This window comes from Fulmarus glacialis, unplaced genomic scaffold (assembly GCF_000690835.1).
Source record: "Fulmarus glacialis isolate BGI_N327 unplaced genomic scaffold, ASM69083v1 scaffold38963, whole genome shotgun sequence".
In the NCBI taxonomy this organism is placed as follows: Eukaryota; Metazoa; Chordata; class Aves; order Procellariiformes; family Procellariidae; genus Fulmarus; species Fulmarus glacialis.
The window spans coordinates 20,381-40,935 of NW_009201695.1; the positions used below are offsets into that span (position 1 = coordinate 20,381).

General features: G+C 36.2%; 1 protein-coding gene across 1 annotated transcript; it reads right to left on the reverse strand.

The window, feature by feature from the left end:
* Window positions 1–3,914: 3,914 nt before the first annotated feature.
* Window positions 3,915–19,973, reverse strand: LOC104074053 (dysbindin; the record flags this gene model as incomplete). Its single annotated transcript, XM_009574029.1, has 5 exons — window positions 3,915–4,047; window positions 11,905–12,037; window positions 15,896–15,956; window positions 16,815–16,865; window positions 19,923–19,973. Coding segments are annotated over 5 exons (429 nt in total), but the record flags the coding sequence as incomplete, so codon positions are not given.
* Window positions 19,974–20,555: the final 582 nt, after the last annotated feature.

Sequence of the window (20,555 nt, forward strand, 5' to 3'; positions counted from 1 at the left end):
TTATGTTGGTCAGGCCTAACATAAGCCACTGTATCTAACTGCAACAATCCTTACCGTCCCTTATGTTTCCAAAGCAGTTAGAAAGAGGGATAAAACCAACAGAAGACCATACAGAAGAAATAAACTTAACAGTGGTAACTGATGAAGACGTTTTCTCACACACACACCTCTAATCTACACAATGCAATTGCCATAAATTTTATATCCTTCTGAATGAGAAAGTGAATCAAACATTCTTCTCCTCCAGAAGCGTAAAACCACTATCATGGCAATGCATCTAACAAGAATTATGACAATCTCTCCAACTCCTCTGCACTACTACTGCACTAGTATCTACTGCACTAATTATCAAAGCATGGGGTTACATATTATTGACAACAAATAAGCCTTTAAAATACAAAAATTAGGAATAAATATATGTTCTAAGAACATATTATCTCTTCAGGTAAAGCATTTCTTTAAATCTCACCAGAAAGGAAAACAAATTAGTCCCACTAAGATTTGCAATATTACTAAACATTCATCTGTTGAAGTATACCCTAGCATGAGGCTATACTTCAGATTCAGGATTTTAGATTTCTTCATTCGCCTTCTATGACTGTTCTCAAAGCAGACAAGTACTGAAAAACAGAAAGGATTCTTAAACAAGATATCCTAAAAAAACTAAAATTCAGACAACTATGTTTAAAGTCAAATGACACACAGTGAAATGTATTCACTCATTTCCAGTAACAAGGACTCTTTGCTATCTCCAATGTATTCCTACAAACCGTTGCAGTTGGACAACTCCTTTTAATTGATAAATAACCAGGAGTTTCTATTTTTCAAAAAACGGTGATCTTTCTGAAATGGATACAAATTGTACTAAGAGCTTCACAGGAAGTACAGCTTCAGGACATTTTATCTTACACCATAATCCTGCAACTCGGTGCACATAAAAATTGGCACAAAAGTGAGCTTCTGACAGTGCTTTCTAAAGGACATAGGGCACTGCCTTGAGAATGCAACAACTGCCATAGGAGACTGGAGGGATACAAGTAGTTTTCTGCAATCAGAAACAGTACATCCTCAGTAGGAGGGTGAAGGGAAGGGAAGAAGAATTGTGCTTGATTGAGAAAAGGACAGGAAACAAAACGGCATGGTTTAATGCTAACATACATGCAAAAAAATTGCAGCAAGACTAACTAGAGAAAACAAGGCTGGAATCTAGACTTCATACAACAATATTGGTACCCTGATCAATGGATTTAAAAACAAAAAAGAGAATATTAAAAATCCAAAGATAAGCACACAGAAGAACAATCAATCCCCCCAAACACTAGGCTTTAAAATATATTGTGGAAAACATCTTGGATTGATGAATCTACTTTGAAACCAGTACTAAACACAATGACAAAAGTGAAAAAATTGATCTGTTTGAACTGAAATAAAGTTGCTCTATTTAATAGGGAGACCTATTTCTGAAAATCAGTTCCCATAGTTACCATAAGCTGCATTTCAAAGGTTTAATGTTGACCTAAAGCACTTTCTTCTAAATCTTTCATATAGGAAGTTTTTTCAAAAGACTTGAAATACGTGAGCTTCTAGCCTAAGCTCTACAGTGACTTTATAATAAAATTACTTTTTGTTACATGCTTAAAATAACTACAGTTTCTAGAGTTTGTGTTCATCTCAGTTTTCATCCCTATATTATCAAAACACACGAAATACTTTTTTTACACAAAACCACTCACTCCCTGAAAACAATTTTTGTGTTAAAGAGAGAGCATAGACTCCTGAACCCCCATTCGATTCTTTCAGTAGTTGGTATCACAGTAAAAACCCGAAACACTAAAGAGAAGAAGGCAGAATATGAGTTCCAAACATACATAACAAATCACACTCACATTAAGTTAACTGGCTGTTTGTTCTTCAAATATCTACACTGGCAAGTGTCCTTCTAGTAATGAGCTAGCAGTTAATTTCTTACCTAAATAAATACAGTGGTAATGATCAACCAGAAATTACCTGCACTTTTCCTGTTTTGTCTAGATCTGACCAAATGTAATCAGCTTATAATTACGTTAAGTAGTTTGCTTAGCATTGTATTTATAGAACTGATTAGATGCTGCTAAGCAGAGTAGACAACATTTTAACACTTTATTCTGCTGTTGAAAGCAGAGGCTAGGGGCCGGGGGAGAGGGAGTGAGGATGGCAGAGAGAACAAACAAAACTCAGAAAACTTTAGAACGATTACTATATTTTAGGAGGTACAAATCTGTTGCTTTATGCACATTTTAAATTTGTGTGTTATTTGGTTAAATAGGACATATTTAGAATTTTGAAATTATTACTATTAAATATTTAATTACTTAAATAGGTCCAAACAAGTGAATATTCAGCCATACTGACTACTGTTGACTCCTCCTGGAGAGAGAGAGAAAATGGTGTTGCCCTGGCTTGGGAAAGAGAAAATCCAGCTTGTAGGAAAATGACAAGACCACTGCCGAGGTTCTGGCCTGAGGTTAAGCTAACTGAACAGGACATGACATGAGAAATTGCTGGATGTGACAGATAACATAGTAAGAAGCTGACAAAAACTACAGATAGCACCATAAGGGATGGTTGGATTTCACAGATGGTTAAAGGGGAGTTAAGTTAGAAACAGCCAAACTTCACAGAAAATTGAAGGGGGACCTTTAAGGTATCGGGGACCTTCTGGGGGATAGAACTTGCAACGCCAGCAGTATTTCGGTAACCGTATCTGTAACACCACAGAAAGCCAAGACTCCCTGGATAACGGTATCAGAAATACCAAATTTGAGCAGCGAAACCAGGACCAATAGGGAAAAACTAATTAGGGGTGGATTGTTTATTTGGGAGGAGACTGGAATTAAAAAAAAAAAAAAAAAAAAGAAAAATAGGTACAAGGGTGACAAAAGGAGGGTCAAGAAAGAGGAAAACAGATAAGCTATTCAAAATGTGACCAGCACGGTCTGGCGCAGCCCTGCCCTTGATCACCACATCTTAATTAGGACCATAAACCAAACCAATTGTTCTGACCATACCACATGAGTCAAACTTGCTTCCGCAACCAAGAGAAGTGGGGAGGATGCCAGGGTGCTTTCCCTGGCTAACAGGAGGACACCTAGTTCGACAGATCAAGTAACCTGGTTATCCCCATGTCAGTGCTGGCTCCAGGTCTGTCAGCATCCGCATCTACCCACCACTCCCTAACACAGGTCCGTCAGAGACTGTCTTTGACAATTGCTTTAATTTAACTCCTCATTTCCTCATTTATATAATGGACTTAATACTGCTTTTCTTATCTCCTTCAGCAAGGTTATTTTTGGCACTGTCAGTAACAAAACCAAGAAAGTCAAGATTTAAGTTATTTAAGCTCTTAACATTTCTCTCTTGCTACTTTATCTTTCAGATAAACTTGTCTTTATAAGTAAGAGAATGGCAGGAGAATAATACCTAACATACGAAGTGAAAGGTACTCATAGTACAGGATAGGATAGAACTGAAAAGAAGATAAGAGGAAAATACAGTTCCTAACTTTACAGGTTACAATACATGGGGGAAAATAGAAATGCAAAAAACAGGGCAAAGGATTAAAAGAAACCACGACTTATCAGTGCTTATTAACAATAGCCCTTACCCCAATTGTTTGTAAAGAATAATAAGCACAACTTCATCTTAATAACAATGTAGTGATAATTTTCCAAACACACACACTCTTTGTTCATCACCAAGAGTTAGACCAACACTTAATGATCTGTTATAAATTTGCAACTTCTTGTCAAAGGTTACTGTTTCTTTAAAAGATGAAAATAAAAGGGATTATATTATATTACATGCGGGGAAAAATAATAATTACAAAAGGTTTCTATTTTATGCTAATTTGTATTTATAGCAATTTTTTTATTTACCTTTTTGTTTTCTTGTAGTTTTCCAGCTGTAATGTCTGCATACATTTGTATCTTTCCAACTCACACTGTTCACACAGGTCCTCAAGACACAACAGATGATTCTCCATTTCCTCAAAGTTTGCCTCTAGCTGGGCTATAAGAAATACTTACATGAATATCAAATTGTATCAATAAATGGGCAACTCACCTGAACAGAAACAGGAATTCATAAAGGTACACAATTAACATTGTAATAATTACACATATATAAACAGCACAGAAAGATAAACAAATCTCTAGTCCATATCACATAGTAAAGAGTGACAGCAGAGCCATGTTAAGGGAGATCTATCTGAAGTTCCCTTTGTGGTAAGATTCTGAACCACTGTATTTGCCCCAGCATCTTGGTCTCACAGGAGACTTGTGGTCTACTTCGGGAAAAGAAGCATCCAGAACCCATAATTTAATTTTGCTTCTTGGGCACACTGTCAGTTTACCTCTTCCTGCCTGGTACCAATCTGAGGAACAAAACTCTGCTGACCAAGACCAGTACTAATCTTAAATTATTCAAATGAAGCAAAAGTAAAGCATACTGGGAGAATTTTAACTCTTACATGACCTTGTGATAATATAAAAGGAAACAGACTTTGAAAGTTTACTCTTAAGACAGACCCTTTACTGATAGGCAAATATCTAAATTTAGTTATTTTACATACCCATGCACTTAAAAACATGCAAAATCTCTTAGTCTCCTCTTTAACCATAATTGTTCAGAGTCTCAAGTTAAAAGAGATCATGCCTATGAAAAGCCCTGAGAAACCTGATCTTATCTCATAGGTCGCCCTGTTTTGAGTAGAAATGTGGACTAGAGAACTCCTGAGGTCCCTTCTGACCTGAATTATCCCATGTGAATCTTGTATCAAAGGATCACTCTCCCTGTGGGTGATTAATGCTGAACTCCATGTCCCTCCTCAGGATCCCAAAGTAGAAAAACTATTTTCCCAAACTCTAACCAGCTAGTCACTCTGGGATGGAGCTGTGTGAATACAGGACTATTATTCACCCTTGTGTCAGGACTTCTCCTATACCAGAGGGAAGGTAAATTGCAGGAGGAAGGATATAAATCACATTTTTACAAACAAAAGAGCAACCAAAGAATAGAAAGGATTTTGCAGTTTAGAGACAGATACACTAATCTGTTGCAATGTATGAACTTGATGCAAAGAACGACACAGATGATGGAATGAAATAGCAGAAAACCTAAAGCAACTCTGAGTTTTGGGAAATGGCTGTGTTTCACCTTTGCCTGTAACAGACAGAAGCAATCTTCATAAAGCAAGACAATAACTATTAAGTTCAAGGTAGAAAAAAGTGATTTAAAGTTAATGTGTTTTGGATGCTCAAAAGAAGGAGACAGCAAGCTGAAGGCATCAGCCAAATCTTCAATTCTGTTTTGGCCATTCTACTTGAGCCTATCTTTTAAGTATACAAAATTTCATCTTTCTTAGCCATTACCGAATTAGAAATCACTATCCTAGTGGTCCCCCTAGAAAAGCAAAAGTTAAGACTTTGTAAACAAATTTCCTAACATGCATAATCATATATTCAGCTCCAATTGCTTAGTAAGATTTTTTAGTCCCTAACAAGTAAGGTACTGCTCCACAACAGTCAGAAAGGGAAACGTGAATCCTATAATCAGCAAACATTTCCTTCAATTATTTATCTGTATACAGATCACTTGGGGGTGGGGGGAGGGGAGGAAAAAAAGGCAGTTGACAATGTGGAAACAAGTTTGAGGGAAAAAAAATGTCTTCAGTTCTACAGATTGTGATGTGGAACATGCATTGTTTACCACATACTCAACTTCCTCTCACAAAATCCAGATGTATTCAAAGGGCAGTATCATGACTACAATTACGACTGGTGGTCCCTTTTTGTTTAAGAAATGGACTCTTCTGAGTGCATTAAAATCCAAATGTCTGTATTATGCTAACTTACTTTTCAGAATGATTGCTCACTTATTAATTTGCAAAATTCACAAACACAGCAAGGCTTAAGATAATTTAGTAAGGTACCTATCAACCAGTGTTTCTTCCACTTAAAAAAACCACCACCTGTTTTGCTGTACATGCCATTGAAATAGTATTAAAAGACAACAGCAAAGAACAGGAAAATAAAGAGGATGAAGAAAAGCGAATTCTAGAGGGCAACTGATTCCTAACACTAGCGTTTGAGCAGCCTCTAGTGGGAATTGCAGGAGCACACTGTGCTCTTGAAGAACAGGAATGAACACTTAAGATCTCTCCAGAAGACAACAATCCTGCTCTACTGCAACACAGGTTTCAGAACTTTTCTTTCTGAAGTGAAAGAAAACTTAGTTGCTTTTCACAAAAAAAGTTGAAGACTAGCTCCATAGCAATAGCACCAGCTATGGCTGTGAATTAACGTCTCTCCTACCCAAATAAGAATGTATATACTGTGCATCAAAAGAAAGTTCCAAACAAAGCTACATATTTAATCAATTTGAAACTTAAGCCATAATTCTTTGATCAGCTCTTATCTATATTCACAGACAAATAAGCTCATACTTTTGAAAAGTTATTTAGCAAAAATATGAAATCTAGAAATTAATTTCCAGTTTCTAGTTCACAGTGGCACCTCAAATGAATCTGCCCCAGAAAGCCAGCTAATGTTCTAAAGAATACCTGCAAGATTACTACTTCTTTTCCAGCTCTTCAAGAAATCCCACAACCAAGCGGTCAGGCAACAATCAACATCTCACTCTGAAACAGCATTGCTATGAAGGAGAAAAACATGTCCTCCTTTTAATCTTTTTAAGGAGGCTGGAAAAAATTCATCGTACCTTTAGAGTAAGAATTTTCCTGTATAGTAATATGCCACAGTTGGTAGAAATAATATTTTTTTATTAGACAGGTGAAAAAATAACTTGTTCTTTAGGTCACATCATTCCTATTATATTTGTTTGGCCTGTATTTCTTACACTATCACAGGTATAACAACACTATTACAAGTTTTAGTTCTCAGTTTTAATTTTTTTAAAGTATGTTAATGTTTGATCAGATGACATTAGATTGAATTATTTTCTGTCAGTGTGCACTGGTTTTCTTAGTTTACCAGCTGCTCAGCTATTAAAGTATTTATCTAGAACTCAACAACCACAAAAACCAATTTTGAAAATGCTTTCTTTCTAAAGTTTAGCTAATTTAAATTTACTACATTTTTTAACTGAAACCTGTTACGTGTAGTTCTGCAGTAGTACGAAAGTTGTTAGAAAAGCTAAATCACAGCTGTATATCAGAAAATATTAGTGTTTTCAATTTTTCCTACAATAACTTTAAATGTAGCTTTCCTGCACTGTCCCAGCCACCAAAACTACAGAAACCACCAAGAAGTATTAAAGACATTTTTACAAAGTTCATTCATTTTCTGACTAAAAGGCCAAAAGCCAGAAAACAGAAAGGAAAATTACATCAAAGAAATTCTCTCTACCTCTAGGTCAGACAGGGACACAGATTACTAAAAGCTTAAAATGAGCAGTGAAAGACATATATATATAGGAAGAGCTCAATTCAGCTGCAACACTTGGAAACACAATTACAGTTCTACTAGCTCAATTTTGATTTGTTTTTAAAGAAAAGATCTTAAACCCAGCTAGTATCGTAACATTTACACAAAGCTAAAGCAGCAGCTTTGCTGAAACTACATAGCAAGTATACTAGGATATTTTTCCTTCTGTATTCAAGCCCCAGACATTTCCAAGTTTACAACACCAAGTATATGCCTTTATACATATATATCTCTACCTTATACAACAACCCTCTCCACTGAAGCATTCTGCCCTGGAGCCTATGAAAGAGAAAAACTCCCTGTTGAACATAGGTATCTTTACACTATATTACTCAAACTCCCTGGGTTTACATACATCTCCCCAATATTTTCCCTGATTTTCTCAATAAAAGATAAAATGCCGTTTCATCTCAGACAATGAAACTCATGACAGCAAGAAAAGTAACAGCAGTTTTTAAACAACTGGTCAACCAGCTAGAAAAATTGTTTTAATTAATAATAAAATACGATTTTCTTTCAACATTTTCCCAACTGCAAATCATTACTTACTTACAGTAAAAGTTTTTACAGCTTTCCTAGCTTTAAAAATAATTTTAAAATCAAAAAGAAACCAGTAAAAACTAGAGTCTTCTAATGGATTCTGTGTTCTAGATTTCTGCATCACAAAACATTTATCCAGCTCTTTTTCAAGAGCTATCAACTGCTAGATGATAACGAAAAAGAAACTGTTATTTGAGTAACCAAACACAATTCAGAAGTCCAAGTTCAAATGCCAGCTCTGTGAAAAATCTTGATTAATATATTGTCTGGTCTTAAATTCACTTTTCTTTGACCAATACCTGCTAATATCTAAATCCTGACGTAAGCCACAATTAAGAAATAGATAATAGTAAACTAATGGCTTCTCTTTCCCAAAGAACCACATGTCTTCCCCAAAGAGACAAGTCTATGGGCTATTACTGACTACACTTTTTCCTTGTAGAAGTACTGCATCAGAGGTTGTCTACAAACTGATGAAAGGAACAAAAATTAAATTCTGTAACTTCAGAATACAAGATGTTGCTGGAAGTATACTGCATTATTCAAACTGGAAAAATCTTTGGCATTTTTATCAAGAAATTAAAAAATAAGTATAGTTCATTTAAACACACCTTTTTGCTGCAAAACAAGTACCCAAAATATCAGGTATTAAGTTCTTAAAGCAGTTCAAATATTACCAAAATCAAAATCTTGTATTTAATGAAAAAGATATTACAACCACTGTGACCTTATATTTCACAGATTTTAGTACATTTCCTTTATGCCTGAAGAAGCCATTAAGAAGTCTTTAATCCCACTTCTTAAACAAAGGGAACATGGCCATTTTTTTTTTTATGCAAATTCTGAACAAATTTGACTGAATTTTGCAAAGGTAGAAAATGGCAATGTTCATACTTGATACACCATCTGAAAATAAAGCATGACCTTCTGCTCAAGATATAAATAAGGATACCTCTCCTAAGCAGTGCGAAAAGTTTCTGTTTCCCTAATGGATTTTCACACCCATCTAACCCACACTTCGGAAAAAAATATTTATTAAAGACTAGGAAGCAATGGCTTTTATCTCTGTGAATATATACCCAGCCTTATTTTCTTCCCGATCTCACTTTAAATATTTTCACTGTACATTGGATCTGTCACCTATGTTCATTACCAGCTTTTCTGAAATCAGTATCAAGTTAATGCTTAACATATGATGTTTAAAAAAAAAAAAAAGGGGGGGGGGGGGAATTGGATTTGGATCAACGTTTGTGTGCATTGCTTTGCTGAAATCAAAACAGATATTTGAGCAAAATGCCCCTACTCAAACATGAAGCATATTTCATATTAAGACAAGTATGTCAGATATCGGCAAGCAGATATTTTCTACAACATCTCAAATAAAAATTTGCTTAAGTGATGATTCAAATTCTGGACTTTGAAAGGACAATAACTGTCCTTTTCACTTTTACATGAGAGTAATTTTTTCTTCAAAGTTTTCAACAGCAGCTACAAGACATTGCGTAATACAATAAATTTATCAAATGAAGACACAGACTTTTTACTTGAAGTGAGGGATGACTGATAGTGTGGACTTTATTTATAAAAGTGCTAATGAAAATGTGTCTTGTAATACATTGCAAAAGCTGAAGAATCTACACATCACTCATACCAACTTCAAGTAGGTCACTAAAAAGGCTCATTTCCATTATCTGAAATTTCTTTTATCAAAAGCAGCCAGGGTTCCCTATCTACTTTCAAAATGAAAGCATTAATAGATTCATTAGAAGCATATCATGTCATAACACAGAACTATTACTTTTCTGAAATGATGAAGATTAGCCAAGTTACATCTTGGATGCACAACCCAGGACACGGCAGTTTATAATTCTATATTCACATATGTTTTTTTACAGAACGTTTCACTCATATCTAAAATTCACAGCCACAGTATTAGTCATCTCTGAATACAGTTTACATTTATAAAAAGCAGATAGTTCAGAGTTATAAAAACTAAAAACAGCGAGCAGAATATCACAGCAAATTTCTGGTAAATCACTTCCAGAAGTGTAGATGTTGAATTTGGTATAAATTATACCATTCTTTTCAAATGGACTCTATAAAACTTACCAAAAAAAAAACCAATTCAAAAAACCTCACAGTGGTTAGGAGGAACTAATAAAAACCTCCAGGTAAATTACTTGAAATTGACACACAAGGTGAGGCTAGAAGATTTGGTTCAAATCTCACAATCTTAGCAGTAGACTTCAAAATTCATTAGCTTCCCCCGAGCAGACTGGTTAATGCTTCCTTAAATCCTGCTTGTGCAGTATCAAAAATATTCTAGAGACACTGAGCCTTCTCCAAGTAATTCTACAATCAAGGTGAGATTAATTCTGGTTCATAAAACCATACATTTAGGAATGGGAAAGTAACCCAAATTCATCAGGATTTATAGCATTTGCAGTTATGAACTATAAAGACAATTCCATTAGGTTTTTATTATATTGTTTATCTTTGGTCTACCAGTGGACTGCATCGCTTTGTGCATGATGATATTAAAATCAGTATTTAAATAAATCATTATTTGAATTGATATTTCCTTAGAAACTAATTGAGCTTTTAAAGAAGCCAACATTAAATGGTTACCACACATGATAAAGGCTTACTAAACAAGGTGGTATAAGAAAATTGTAATAAAAAATGAAATATATTCCTTGGTTCAGAAAGAAATAGCAAAGTTATTACCAGCCTGCCTAGGAACAAAAGCCGATTTGTGCATATCCACTGACCATAGAAGAATGAGAAATTAGCCTTTGAACACAGAAAAAAACCCTCCTTTTCTTCACATCAGATGCCAGCACACAAATCCAGCCCACCCCACAAAAAACATGAGCTGCAATTATATGAAGAATTTCTGCATACTTCCCAGCTGGTGTAAGAATAGGGCAGGCAGAGTCCCTGGGGAACTTAGCTACTAAAATCCATGCACAGACAGCAGTTTTTCAAAACTTTAATTTGATGCAACTTGAATAGATTTTCATGGAGGCAGCAAGAGGCCTACTGTTGACAGAAAGGCTTGCTACTTGTCAAATGCTGCATCTCCATTTCAAGGCTCAGTAACACTAGAGCTTTTCAGAGACTAAGAGGCCAGAACATTTTTTCCTAATTCCATTTTCAACAGTGGATCAACTGTTTTGGATGAGAGGTTTCCAGAAGTAGTCCACTAAAGCATTCATCTAGTCATCTTTTCATCTTTTAAATTAAATCAACAGGTTAACATTTGTAAAGTTATAAAAATTGGACCCATCTAACAAACATGAGGTATTTGGTAACCTTAACATGTAGCATTGCTAGTTTCAGCTATGAAAAAGCTGGTTATCAGAATAGCTTAATCCTGTACACTAACTTAAACTATGGAAGCTAGCTTTGGAACCAACAATTACTCTCAACAAAAAGTTTCTGCCCTGATGTGTCCCAAGCCAGGTAAATTTCTCCCCCCGCAACAAATGATGATTTAGATCAAATTATTATATAAAATGACATAGACTCAATCAAAGAGAAGCAACTACATACATGAATGTTCACACTACTTGCAATCTTTAAGAATTTAAAAAGACTTCAAGAATAATAATTTTCAACTGTTCACACCAAGATATGCAGTTGTCACAAATTTTTTTTTCCCCAAATAATGACACATACAAAATTTTAACTGCTGTGAGAGCAACCACAACTAATTTTGCTCTTTTACAACACCAGGTTGTTTAAGACCTACTGTTTTACAATAGAAAGGATGTGTTTGGCAAGCAAAATTAGATTTTATAATTGCAAAGTTCACAACAGCTGAACTTCAGTCTAACCATCTGTACTGACTTGAATGCTTGTTATATCTATAAAACCTTACCTAGGCTTGCTGTGAGGCATTCCAGATCTGCTAAAAACCCAGGTATTTGTTGGAGCTGGTCCTGTAGTTCCACCAGACTGTTCCTTTTCTTCTCCCAATGTGCAGAAAGCATCACAACTTCACTATCCACCAGCTGAAACAAACAGGTTCTTTACTTTACTTCCAAATTTATGTACCTATTTATGAGAATCTTGACTAATTTTTAGAATTAATGCATCTGCAAGCATACGATCAGCATAGCAACCCTATAGCACTGCCACTTGTGTACTTCTCTAGTAAACATACATGCTCAAGAAAGCCCCTGTAGTAAGAAATATTTATATCAAAATGCATTGATCGAAATGAGATTAAAAGTTATTTCTCAATATACTAGTCAATGCAGGAAATATTTTATGGATTTTATTAACTGTAAATAACATTAATCTGGAATTTTGACAGCAGCGTTGCACTGGTACACAATAACAACATGGCAGTGCTGCAATGTAAGGCTTATTTAGATCAATAACTTAGTTTAGTGTTGCTAGTCATACCGATTTAATCTTAACAACAAAACTGAAAACTCTGCACATTCAAAATACTCTAGAAAAAAGGAATGACATTTTAAAAAAAGTTGCCTTTATAACAGTCCTGCTCTTCTGCTCTTGTGATAAACTTAGCCACAGTAGTTGCAAGTCTTTATGAACACACTTCTACATTAGTTCAATTTTTGTTGTTTGACTCTTCCTAACTTTTATTATACATATAATGAGAAGAGGATACACTGCTTAAAAGTTTTATTTATATAGGTCAGATTCTATGAAAAACAGCAAAATCAAGAGATCTTAGGTAACAAATGTTTCCCTTATATATGATACTTGAGATGATTCAATTATAGTTCCCCTGCTCTTAGTTCCATTACCCATTCTTCCTCTTGCACACAACTGCAGCCCATGGCTGTATCTGCATTTTGAATTCCTCAGTTTTTGTAGAATTTTGTTGCAGAAACCGAAAAAGTCTGAGCAATGGGCAAAGAAAGTTCTCAAAGATTTACAATTCTACCCAATTCAGACAGATTCTTTTAGAAGAACGACAACTTCTCCCATTTCCAAATTCCTTCAGCTACCTATCCCTGTCAAAAAACCTGTTTTACCAGACAAGGTTTGAAAATTTATTCCAAAACCCAGTGAGTAATGAAACGCTTCAGAAGACCCAACATCCTTATTTAAATAAAGCCAAGTCTATTTCTGAGAATGAGATATGGGGTTTATATCAGTTAAACAGTAAAGCAAACAAAAAAAAAAAAAAAACCACCATGAGATGGGGGCAAATACCAGAAAAACATTTCAGCCCAGAGATAATTCAATGCAGCTAAAATTACAATCATCTAAAAGCAGTATTTTTAGGACAATTTTGTAGATGGAACTGGTAGTTAGCATCTATAATTTAACATGGTAAGACTGTAGGCAGCAATTAAAGCTTGGAATTTTCACTTTCTTTTCTCTCTTCAACATTTATAAATAAGACAGCACGAGTAGTTTATCTGCTACTGGCCAGTACCAGGAATAGGATACTGGACAAGTGGACCTTCAGCTCTGATACAGTACAGCCAATCTTGTGTGCTTACACAATTCTTATTTTATTGAACCCTGTATTTTCTACTTTTATAAAAAAGAAACAAACAAAAAACCACAAGCAATACATATTTTGGATTCTCCCAAAAGTAAACATCTGAATTTTACGGAAAATTTCAAAATCTTTTTGGAAGTTTTTCATTCTGATTCTCCCAAGCAGCCATAATATGTGAGATTAAGGTTACATTGGGTTCATATATATGAAACCTCGTATTTTTTTCAGAACTACAATTTTTAAAGCAAACTATTGCAAGTATTACAAAATTGTAAGCAAGTCATTTAAGAGATCTTCAAAAAACATCATCATGAGCAGTAAAACACACAAAGCTGGCAGAGAGAACTTCATCTCTAGTAACTGAAGGTTTTCACTGGAACGCATGGAAAAGCTGGGCCATACTATTAGGCAAGAGAAAGAAGAACATAAGATAATATCTTTCTTACCCTAAATATACCTCTTGAAAATACATTAAGCAGTGAGTTTTTTATCCATTGGAAAAAGATACAGAGAAGACTCCTACAGAAACCAGAAGAGTCAGGAAGGATGCAGCCAGCCAAAGTGAAGGTTTCAGCCAGGACAGAGAACCCCACAGCTCAGTCCTGCTCTGCATTGTGGCAACCCAGCTTACACTGTCTGCCCCTTAAACAGGGCTTGAAATGGAAAGTCTGGTGCGGAGCAATGCATTGGTAGCACTTACTGGAAGTTTTCCTTCCCTTCATTTCAGAAATAAACCACACAACTTGTCACTTCACTTCCAGGGCAGGAAAACTGAACAAAATTAGGAGAAAGCACAGACACTTCCTGAATCTTTTCAGCCAGACAATCAAATCTTGCCGTTTTCCTGTCTACTAGGACAGGGCAGCAAACAGTGTCAGTGCAACAGCCCGACCCCGACACTAACCACCAACGTCATGGCTCAACCCCAAATATATTCTATACTTTCCCAGCTGCCGCACTGCTTTTAAAGAGCTATAGCAGTAACATGCAACATCATTTTTGCAATTGTTAACATTGCATCACATTATTTAATGTTTGCATTACATTATTGTTTACTTTACAATGTTTACATTACTATTTATTGTTTACACTGCCATTTATTGGCAATGTTTAAGATGTCTTAAGCAGTCTCAAAATAATATTCCTAGCTAACTTAAAATCTTTCAAATAATGGCAGAAGAGTGCAAAAACCAACCACCTGAACTTCTGGATATGTCTTATTTTTACCATCACATTCTTGTCACAGTCTGACAAAGTCGTATTTCTCAATATCCTTCTCTAACCTAACATATCCACAGAAAAACAGTAAGCTGATACAATGAATATTTTTTGCTTAAGTGCAAGTAGTGATTGCAACTATCTGAACAAAGGACTGAAGACAAGAAATTCTGGGTGTCAATGTATCAGTTGAAAAGTACTTTAAAAGCACTAGGAAATTCTCACACTTGATGTTTGTTATTGAAATATCAGAAAGTAAACAGGAGAATGAACTTCAGATAATTCTTGTTAGATGATACCTTGTGACAAACATGATCACAGAGAATTTCTATTTTTACAATATGTATATTTAATACTTCAAGAATATTAATGCTGAGTACCATCAAATCTGGAAGAGATGTGAGAAACAAGAGGAACTGGACATTCTGATCCATTCCATCAGCTGCCTGTCAAACACCATCTTAAAACCACAGTAAAAAACAATGCAACTTGGCATTTTTCCCAAGCAGCAATACAGAGCATCACTTTTTCATTATACTGGTTGTACTGATCCAGCTGGGATGGAGTTAATTCCCTTCATAGTGCTGTGTCTTGGATTCCCATATGGTGCTGTGTCCTGGATTTCTGACCAAAACTATTGATAAGACACCAATGTTTTGGATATTGCTGAACAATGCTTGTACAGTGTCAAGGCTTTCTCTCTTCCCCACTCATCCCCACTCCCCCTCCAGCAAGTAGGCTAGGGGTGGGCAAGAAGTTGGGAGGGGACACCGCTGGAGCAGTTGACCATTGGCCAAAGGGATATTTCATACCATGTAACATCATGCTCAACAATAAAAACTAAGGGTTTGGTCTCCCAAGGTAACTATTGCTCTGAGACTGGCTGGGCGTTTGTCTGTTTGTGGAACATTGTGAGTGACTGCTTTTGCACCATTTGTTTTTCCTTCATCCTTCAATTATTAAACTGTCTTTATCTTAAACCATGTGTTTTCTCATTTTTGTTCTTCCTGTTCTCTCCTCTGTCCCACTGGTGGGGGAGTGAACAAGGCTGGGTGGGTGCTTAACTAGTAACCAGGGTCAACCCAGTACACTGGTACTAAAACTTTTAGTTTAAAATTATTTACACATTTTAAAATATTTCAGGTGTGGCATTGTTATTTTTTCTTACCTCTCCAGCTTTTGCACAATCTTTGGCTCCTTTGTGAAGGGCAGCCCAAGCATCTTCATATCTGAAGAGAAGAAAGATAAATGACTATTCTTACCGTATTCCCCTTACAAAGGAAGAGGATTTCATGGAATCCACTGTGCTTATATTTACAGGGACTACCAGAAATAACAGTTTAAAAAGCTGTTCAGTTCTTTCTGGTATTTACTGTTCTACCAAGACAAATATACAGGAAGAAATAATTTCTCTCAAAGAAAAAGTGATTCATGCTTTTTAACCTGCTAGCTTACATTAAGAGCTAAATGGACCCAGCAATATTTATGAGACTACACATAAAAGCCTTAAGCACTACTTGGAACCCAATTTCAATAAGAAAATGAAAAAAATTAACAAGATTGTACTCACACCCCACCCCCCAAGAAAGAGAATAGATTTTTTTTTTTTTTTTTAAGATAAAAATACGAAGGAAATTTATAATGCAGATAGCTTCTGTTACTCAGAAAAAATGTGATTAAATACACATGGAATACACTTTCTTTTCATGGTAATGACAGGCATACTGTCTCTATTATAACAGAATGAAATCATATCCAATATGTAAAAGTTATAAAACATCAAATTAAAACCACAGGCTCGGCCTCAGTGCTGGTCTCCTTCATCCCGGTGCATTAGACCATGAACTAAAGTCATCCTTCAAATGTTGCTTTTCCTCCAGAACTTCTGTTTCATTCACATGACAGCACTTAAGGATTGGGCAAGCTTTAAACATATTTATCATTTGGTAACCACCCCCACTCCTCTAACTGCAAAACATCCAAAAAAACTTAGTAACACCTTGATTTTCTTCTCATTTTCTTAACCTAATAAAGTTATTTCTGAAATTATAGGAAGCAGACACTAACAAAGAAATGGAAGGTCATACCTGCTCAGTAATTCCAGTCCAGCAGAAAACTCTGGCAAACACTGAACAGTTCTATAAAACAAATTGTAAATATACAAATGTTGTTAATGAATAGAAGACTGTTACAAAAAATGTGTGCACACACATCTGTGTATGACATGATATGCTGAGCACAGAAATATTCCATACTGTTCACTTTCACAAACATTTTGTCAATTCTGTTTTAAAATGCATTACACAGTGTGTCTTACAAGAATATTCCAAAGCTAGGGTTTTTTCCCCTTGTTATTTTATGGTAGCCCATTCTTACCTCTTTTTGACTATGTCCATTAGAAACAACTTTTATAAGATAATTTCTTAGTACAGTTAACAAACATGCAGGAGGAACATTGTTTTAACTTAAAACAGTGGACAGAAACATTCTGAAAATAAGACTACTACACAAGTTCTTTATGTCCCTCAATAAAGACATTGCACTTAATATATTCTACATTAAAAATAAATACTAAGTTAAAGAACCTTTGCCAGTTTAATGCTCTAATGATCTCCTATTGGATGCATACATTTTCATTAATAACAGCTTGAAATATAAAGGCAACTTACCATAAGTTAAAGAAAACTAACAATGCAGCACTTCACATATTACGTGAAGATCTCGATGTCATCCAAGATTTGTCTCTTGGAAGATTACCAGAATGGACTGTTTTGCACTGTCATCCAAACAATTTGAATGGAAAAAAACAAATACCATAAATGAAACCTTTTCTTTTTCTTAAATCAAGGGAAAAGTGATAGAATCAGTGAGATGGGAAGGGACCTCAGGTGGTCTCTAGTGCAACCTCCTGTTCAAAGCAGGACCAGCTATGGGATCAGACCAGCTTGCTCAGGGCTTTGTCCAGTTGCAACTCGAAAACCTCTGAGGACAGAAACTTCACAGGCGCTGTGAGCAACCTGTTCCACTGCTTGACTGTCCTCATGAGGAAAAAGCTTTTCCTTATAGCCTTTTCCTGTCTGAACATCTCTTGTTTCAACTTATGCCTACCGCCTTTTGTGTTCGCACCACATACCAATCTCCTCAATAACCTCTTCATAGGTAATGACAGGCTGCTGTTAGGTCTCCCCAAAGTCATCTATTCTCCAGGCTGAACAAACCCCGGTCTCAGCCTTTCCTCACAGACAGAGAGTTCCAGCCCCAACCATCTTGGTGGCTCTCCACTAAACTTGCTCCAGGTTATCAATGCCTTTCTCACAGCGGGGACCCAAAGTGGACACAGTAGCTAGATGTGGTCTAAGGAGTGCTGAGGGCAGGGGATAATCACCTCCCTCAATCCTACTGCCTGTGGTCCTGTTCATACAGCTCAGAAAACTGTTGTTTTCCTTGCTGCCAGGCACGTTGCTGGCTCACATTCAGCCTGCTGTCTGCCAAGACCCCCAGGGTCTTTTCAGCAAAGCTGCTTCCCGGCTAGTCAGTCAGCCCCAATCTGTATTGTTGCAGGGGATACTTTCTTCCTAGGGGAAGACTTTGGATTTGTAGCTCTTGAATTTCATGAAGTACCTCTTGGCCCATATGGTCCTATGGGCTTTTATGGGTTGAGTTCCCCAAATTGATCTTCATCCACTACGGGTCAGTCTCTTCCTTGAATCCTTTCACTAAGCACAGAGGACTGGGAGACCTTGTTTGAGAGGACTGAAGCAACAAAGGCATTCAGTACCTCACCAACATCTACATTTGCTGTCACTAAATCATCCATTCCATTCATCAACAATCCCATGTTTTCTTTGTTCAGCCGTTTATTACCAATGCAGGGCTAGAAGCTCTTCTTCTTGTCCTTGACATCTCTCGTAAATGTCAATTCTAGGTGAGCTCTGGCTTTCCTAAGGCTATTCCTGCATGCCAAAGAAGTTATGAAGAGGGTATCAAGAAGCTATCCCTGACACCCTCCAGAACTCTTCTTGACTGCATCCTGCTGTGCTGTCCTTTCAGCAGGTGTCAAGGAAGTTAAAGGCCCCCACAAGAACGGGGGCTTAATGATACAGAGAATTCCTCAAGCTGTTTAGAGAAGACACCATTCACTCCCTGATCAGATGGTCAGTAACAAACTCCCATGGCAACATCACCCTTACTGGCCTCTCCTCTGCTTCTGACCCACAAGCTCGCAGCCATCCTTACAATCAAGCTAAGCTATGTTTGTCCCAGAACTTTACCAGCAAAGCAGAAGCCACCCTGGCATTCCCCTATTTGTGATGATCCAATTGGTTCACCCAGTGCTTTTCTCAAAAAGTGACGGATGTTTACAGTACACCAGATGAACCAAAATATTATGGACTGGAAACATACAGAGAAGGTAGTTGCCTAAAACAGTTTTATTCAAACCTTCATCCATTCTTAGTTTAGTTTCCGTGTCTTGTCAATACAACCAGTCTCCTGTTAAAAAGCCTTTACATCCAAAACACCAAGCTTCAGAACTTAACACAGTTTATTTCAGATGCCTTATTTTTTGTTCAGGGCTTGTTTTAAAACTAATCTGTGTCTACACACTGTGTATTAGTAAGAACATGCTTTACACTAAAGCATATCTGAGCTTATTTGAAGAAGCAACATTCACAGACATCATTTTCAGATGTTAAGTAGTCTTTACAATATACTAAAATGCAGAGGATAAAAAAAACCCCACCACAATTCTTAAATCTTCGTGAAACAAATAATTTAAGTACTCCATTATACATATATTTTCCACAATAAAAAGGCTTATATTTCTGCTCTTACACTAAAAAAAACAGAATTACAATTTTAGTACACGAAATTCACAGAGATTGTAAACAATTACATTCCAGTGTACTGCAACCTAAATCTTGTATAAAGTACTATAATAATGTTGAATATTCACATAACTTAAATAGTCATTTATAAATTCATTGAAGGCCACCAGAAATTATTTAGGCCTATCAATGAAGGTTCTATTAAGCAAAGTATTTCCTCAATATTAGGGTTAAGCTTTTCTTCAAAAGACTATTCTGTAAAATATATGCAAATGTTCTTGTAACTGGCTCATATATGAGCCACTTTCAAATTTTTCTTTAACAAGAGCTCCCTAGATCAATGCTATGCATTAAGACATTCAGAAGTACCTCTGCCTGCTTTTTTTTGCTTCTCTCGATTTGTCGCCCAAAGTCTTCAACCTATAAATGAAAACACAAAACCATCAGACACTTCCAACACCAAAAAGAGAGAACAACTTGTTTGAACACATAATGTGTTAATTCCAGTCTACTATAGTTAATTTTGTTTCCGCTTATTTCACAAATATATCAAATTTCACTTTTTTTTGTGGAGACTGTCATATGAAATTACTTCCACTGACACTGCTTCTAAATTATGAGATTCTTCTACAAGTGCATCAAGCAATTGGGTATGAAAAGTTTAATGGGAGCTATGTATCCAAGTCATCCAGCTCTCGATACTGTTTCCTTAGCAGACAGGTGTTAAAGATCCGAATAGAAATAATCAATCCAATCCCAAAGACACTCTTTAGAAGAAGGCATATGTGCCAAGGAAAAGCACGACAGTCACAGAGACATTTGTACCCACTTGCCATAAGTCTGCCAAAACAAAACTAGCACAAGCACAACTTTTCTTCTGCCAACTATCAGAATCTCCAGCAGCATCACCACAGTGCGCTGCTACTGAGCGTACCTGAGGCTTGTTTCACCTATGGCCAATTTCAAACTTACTGGTATCTTGCTCCTAAAAACCAAAACCAA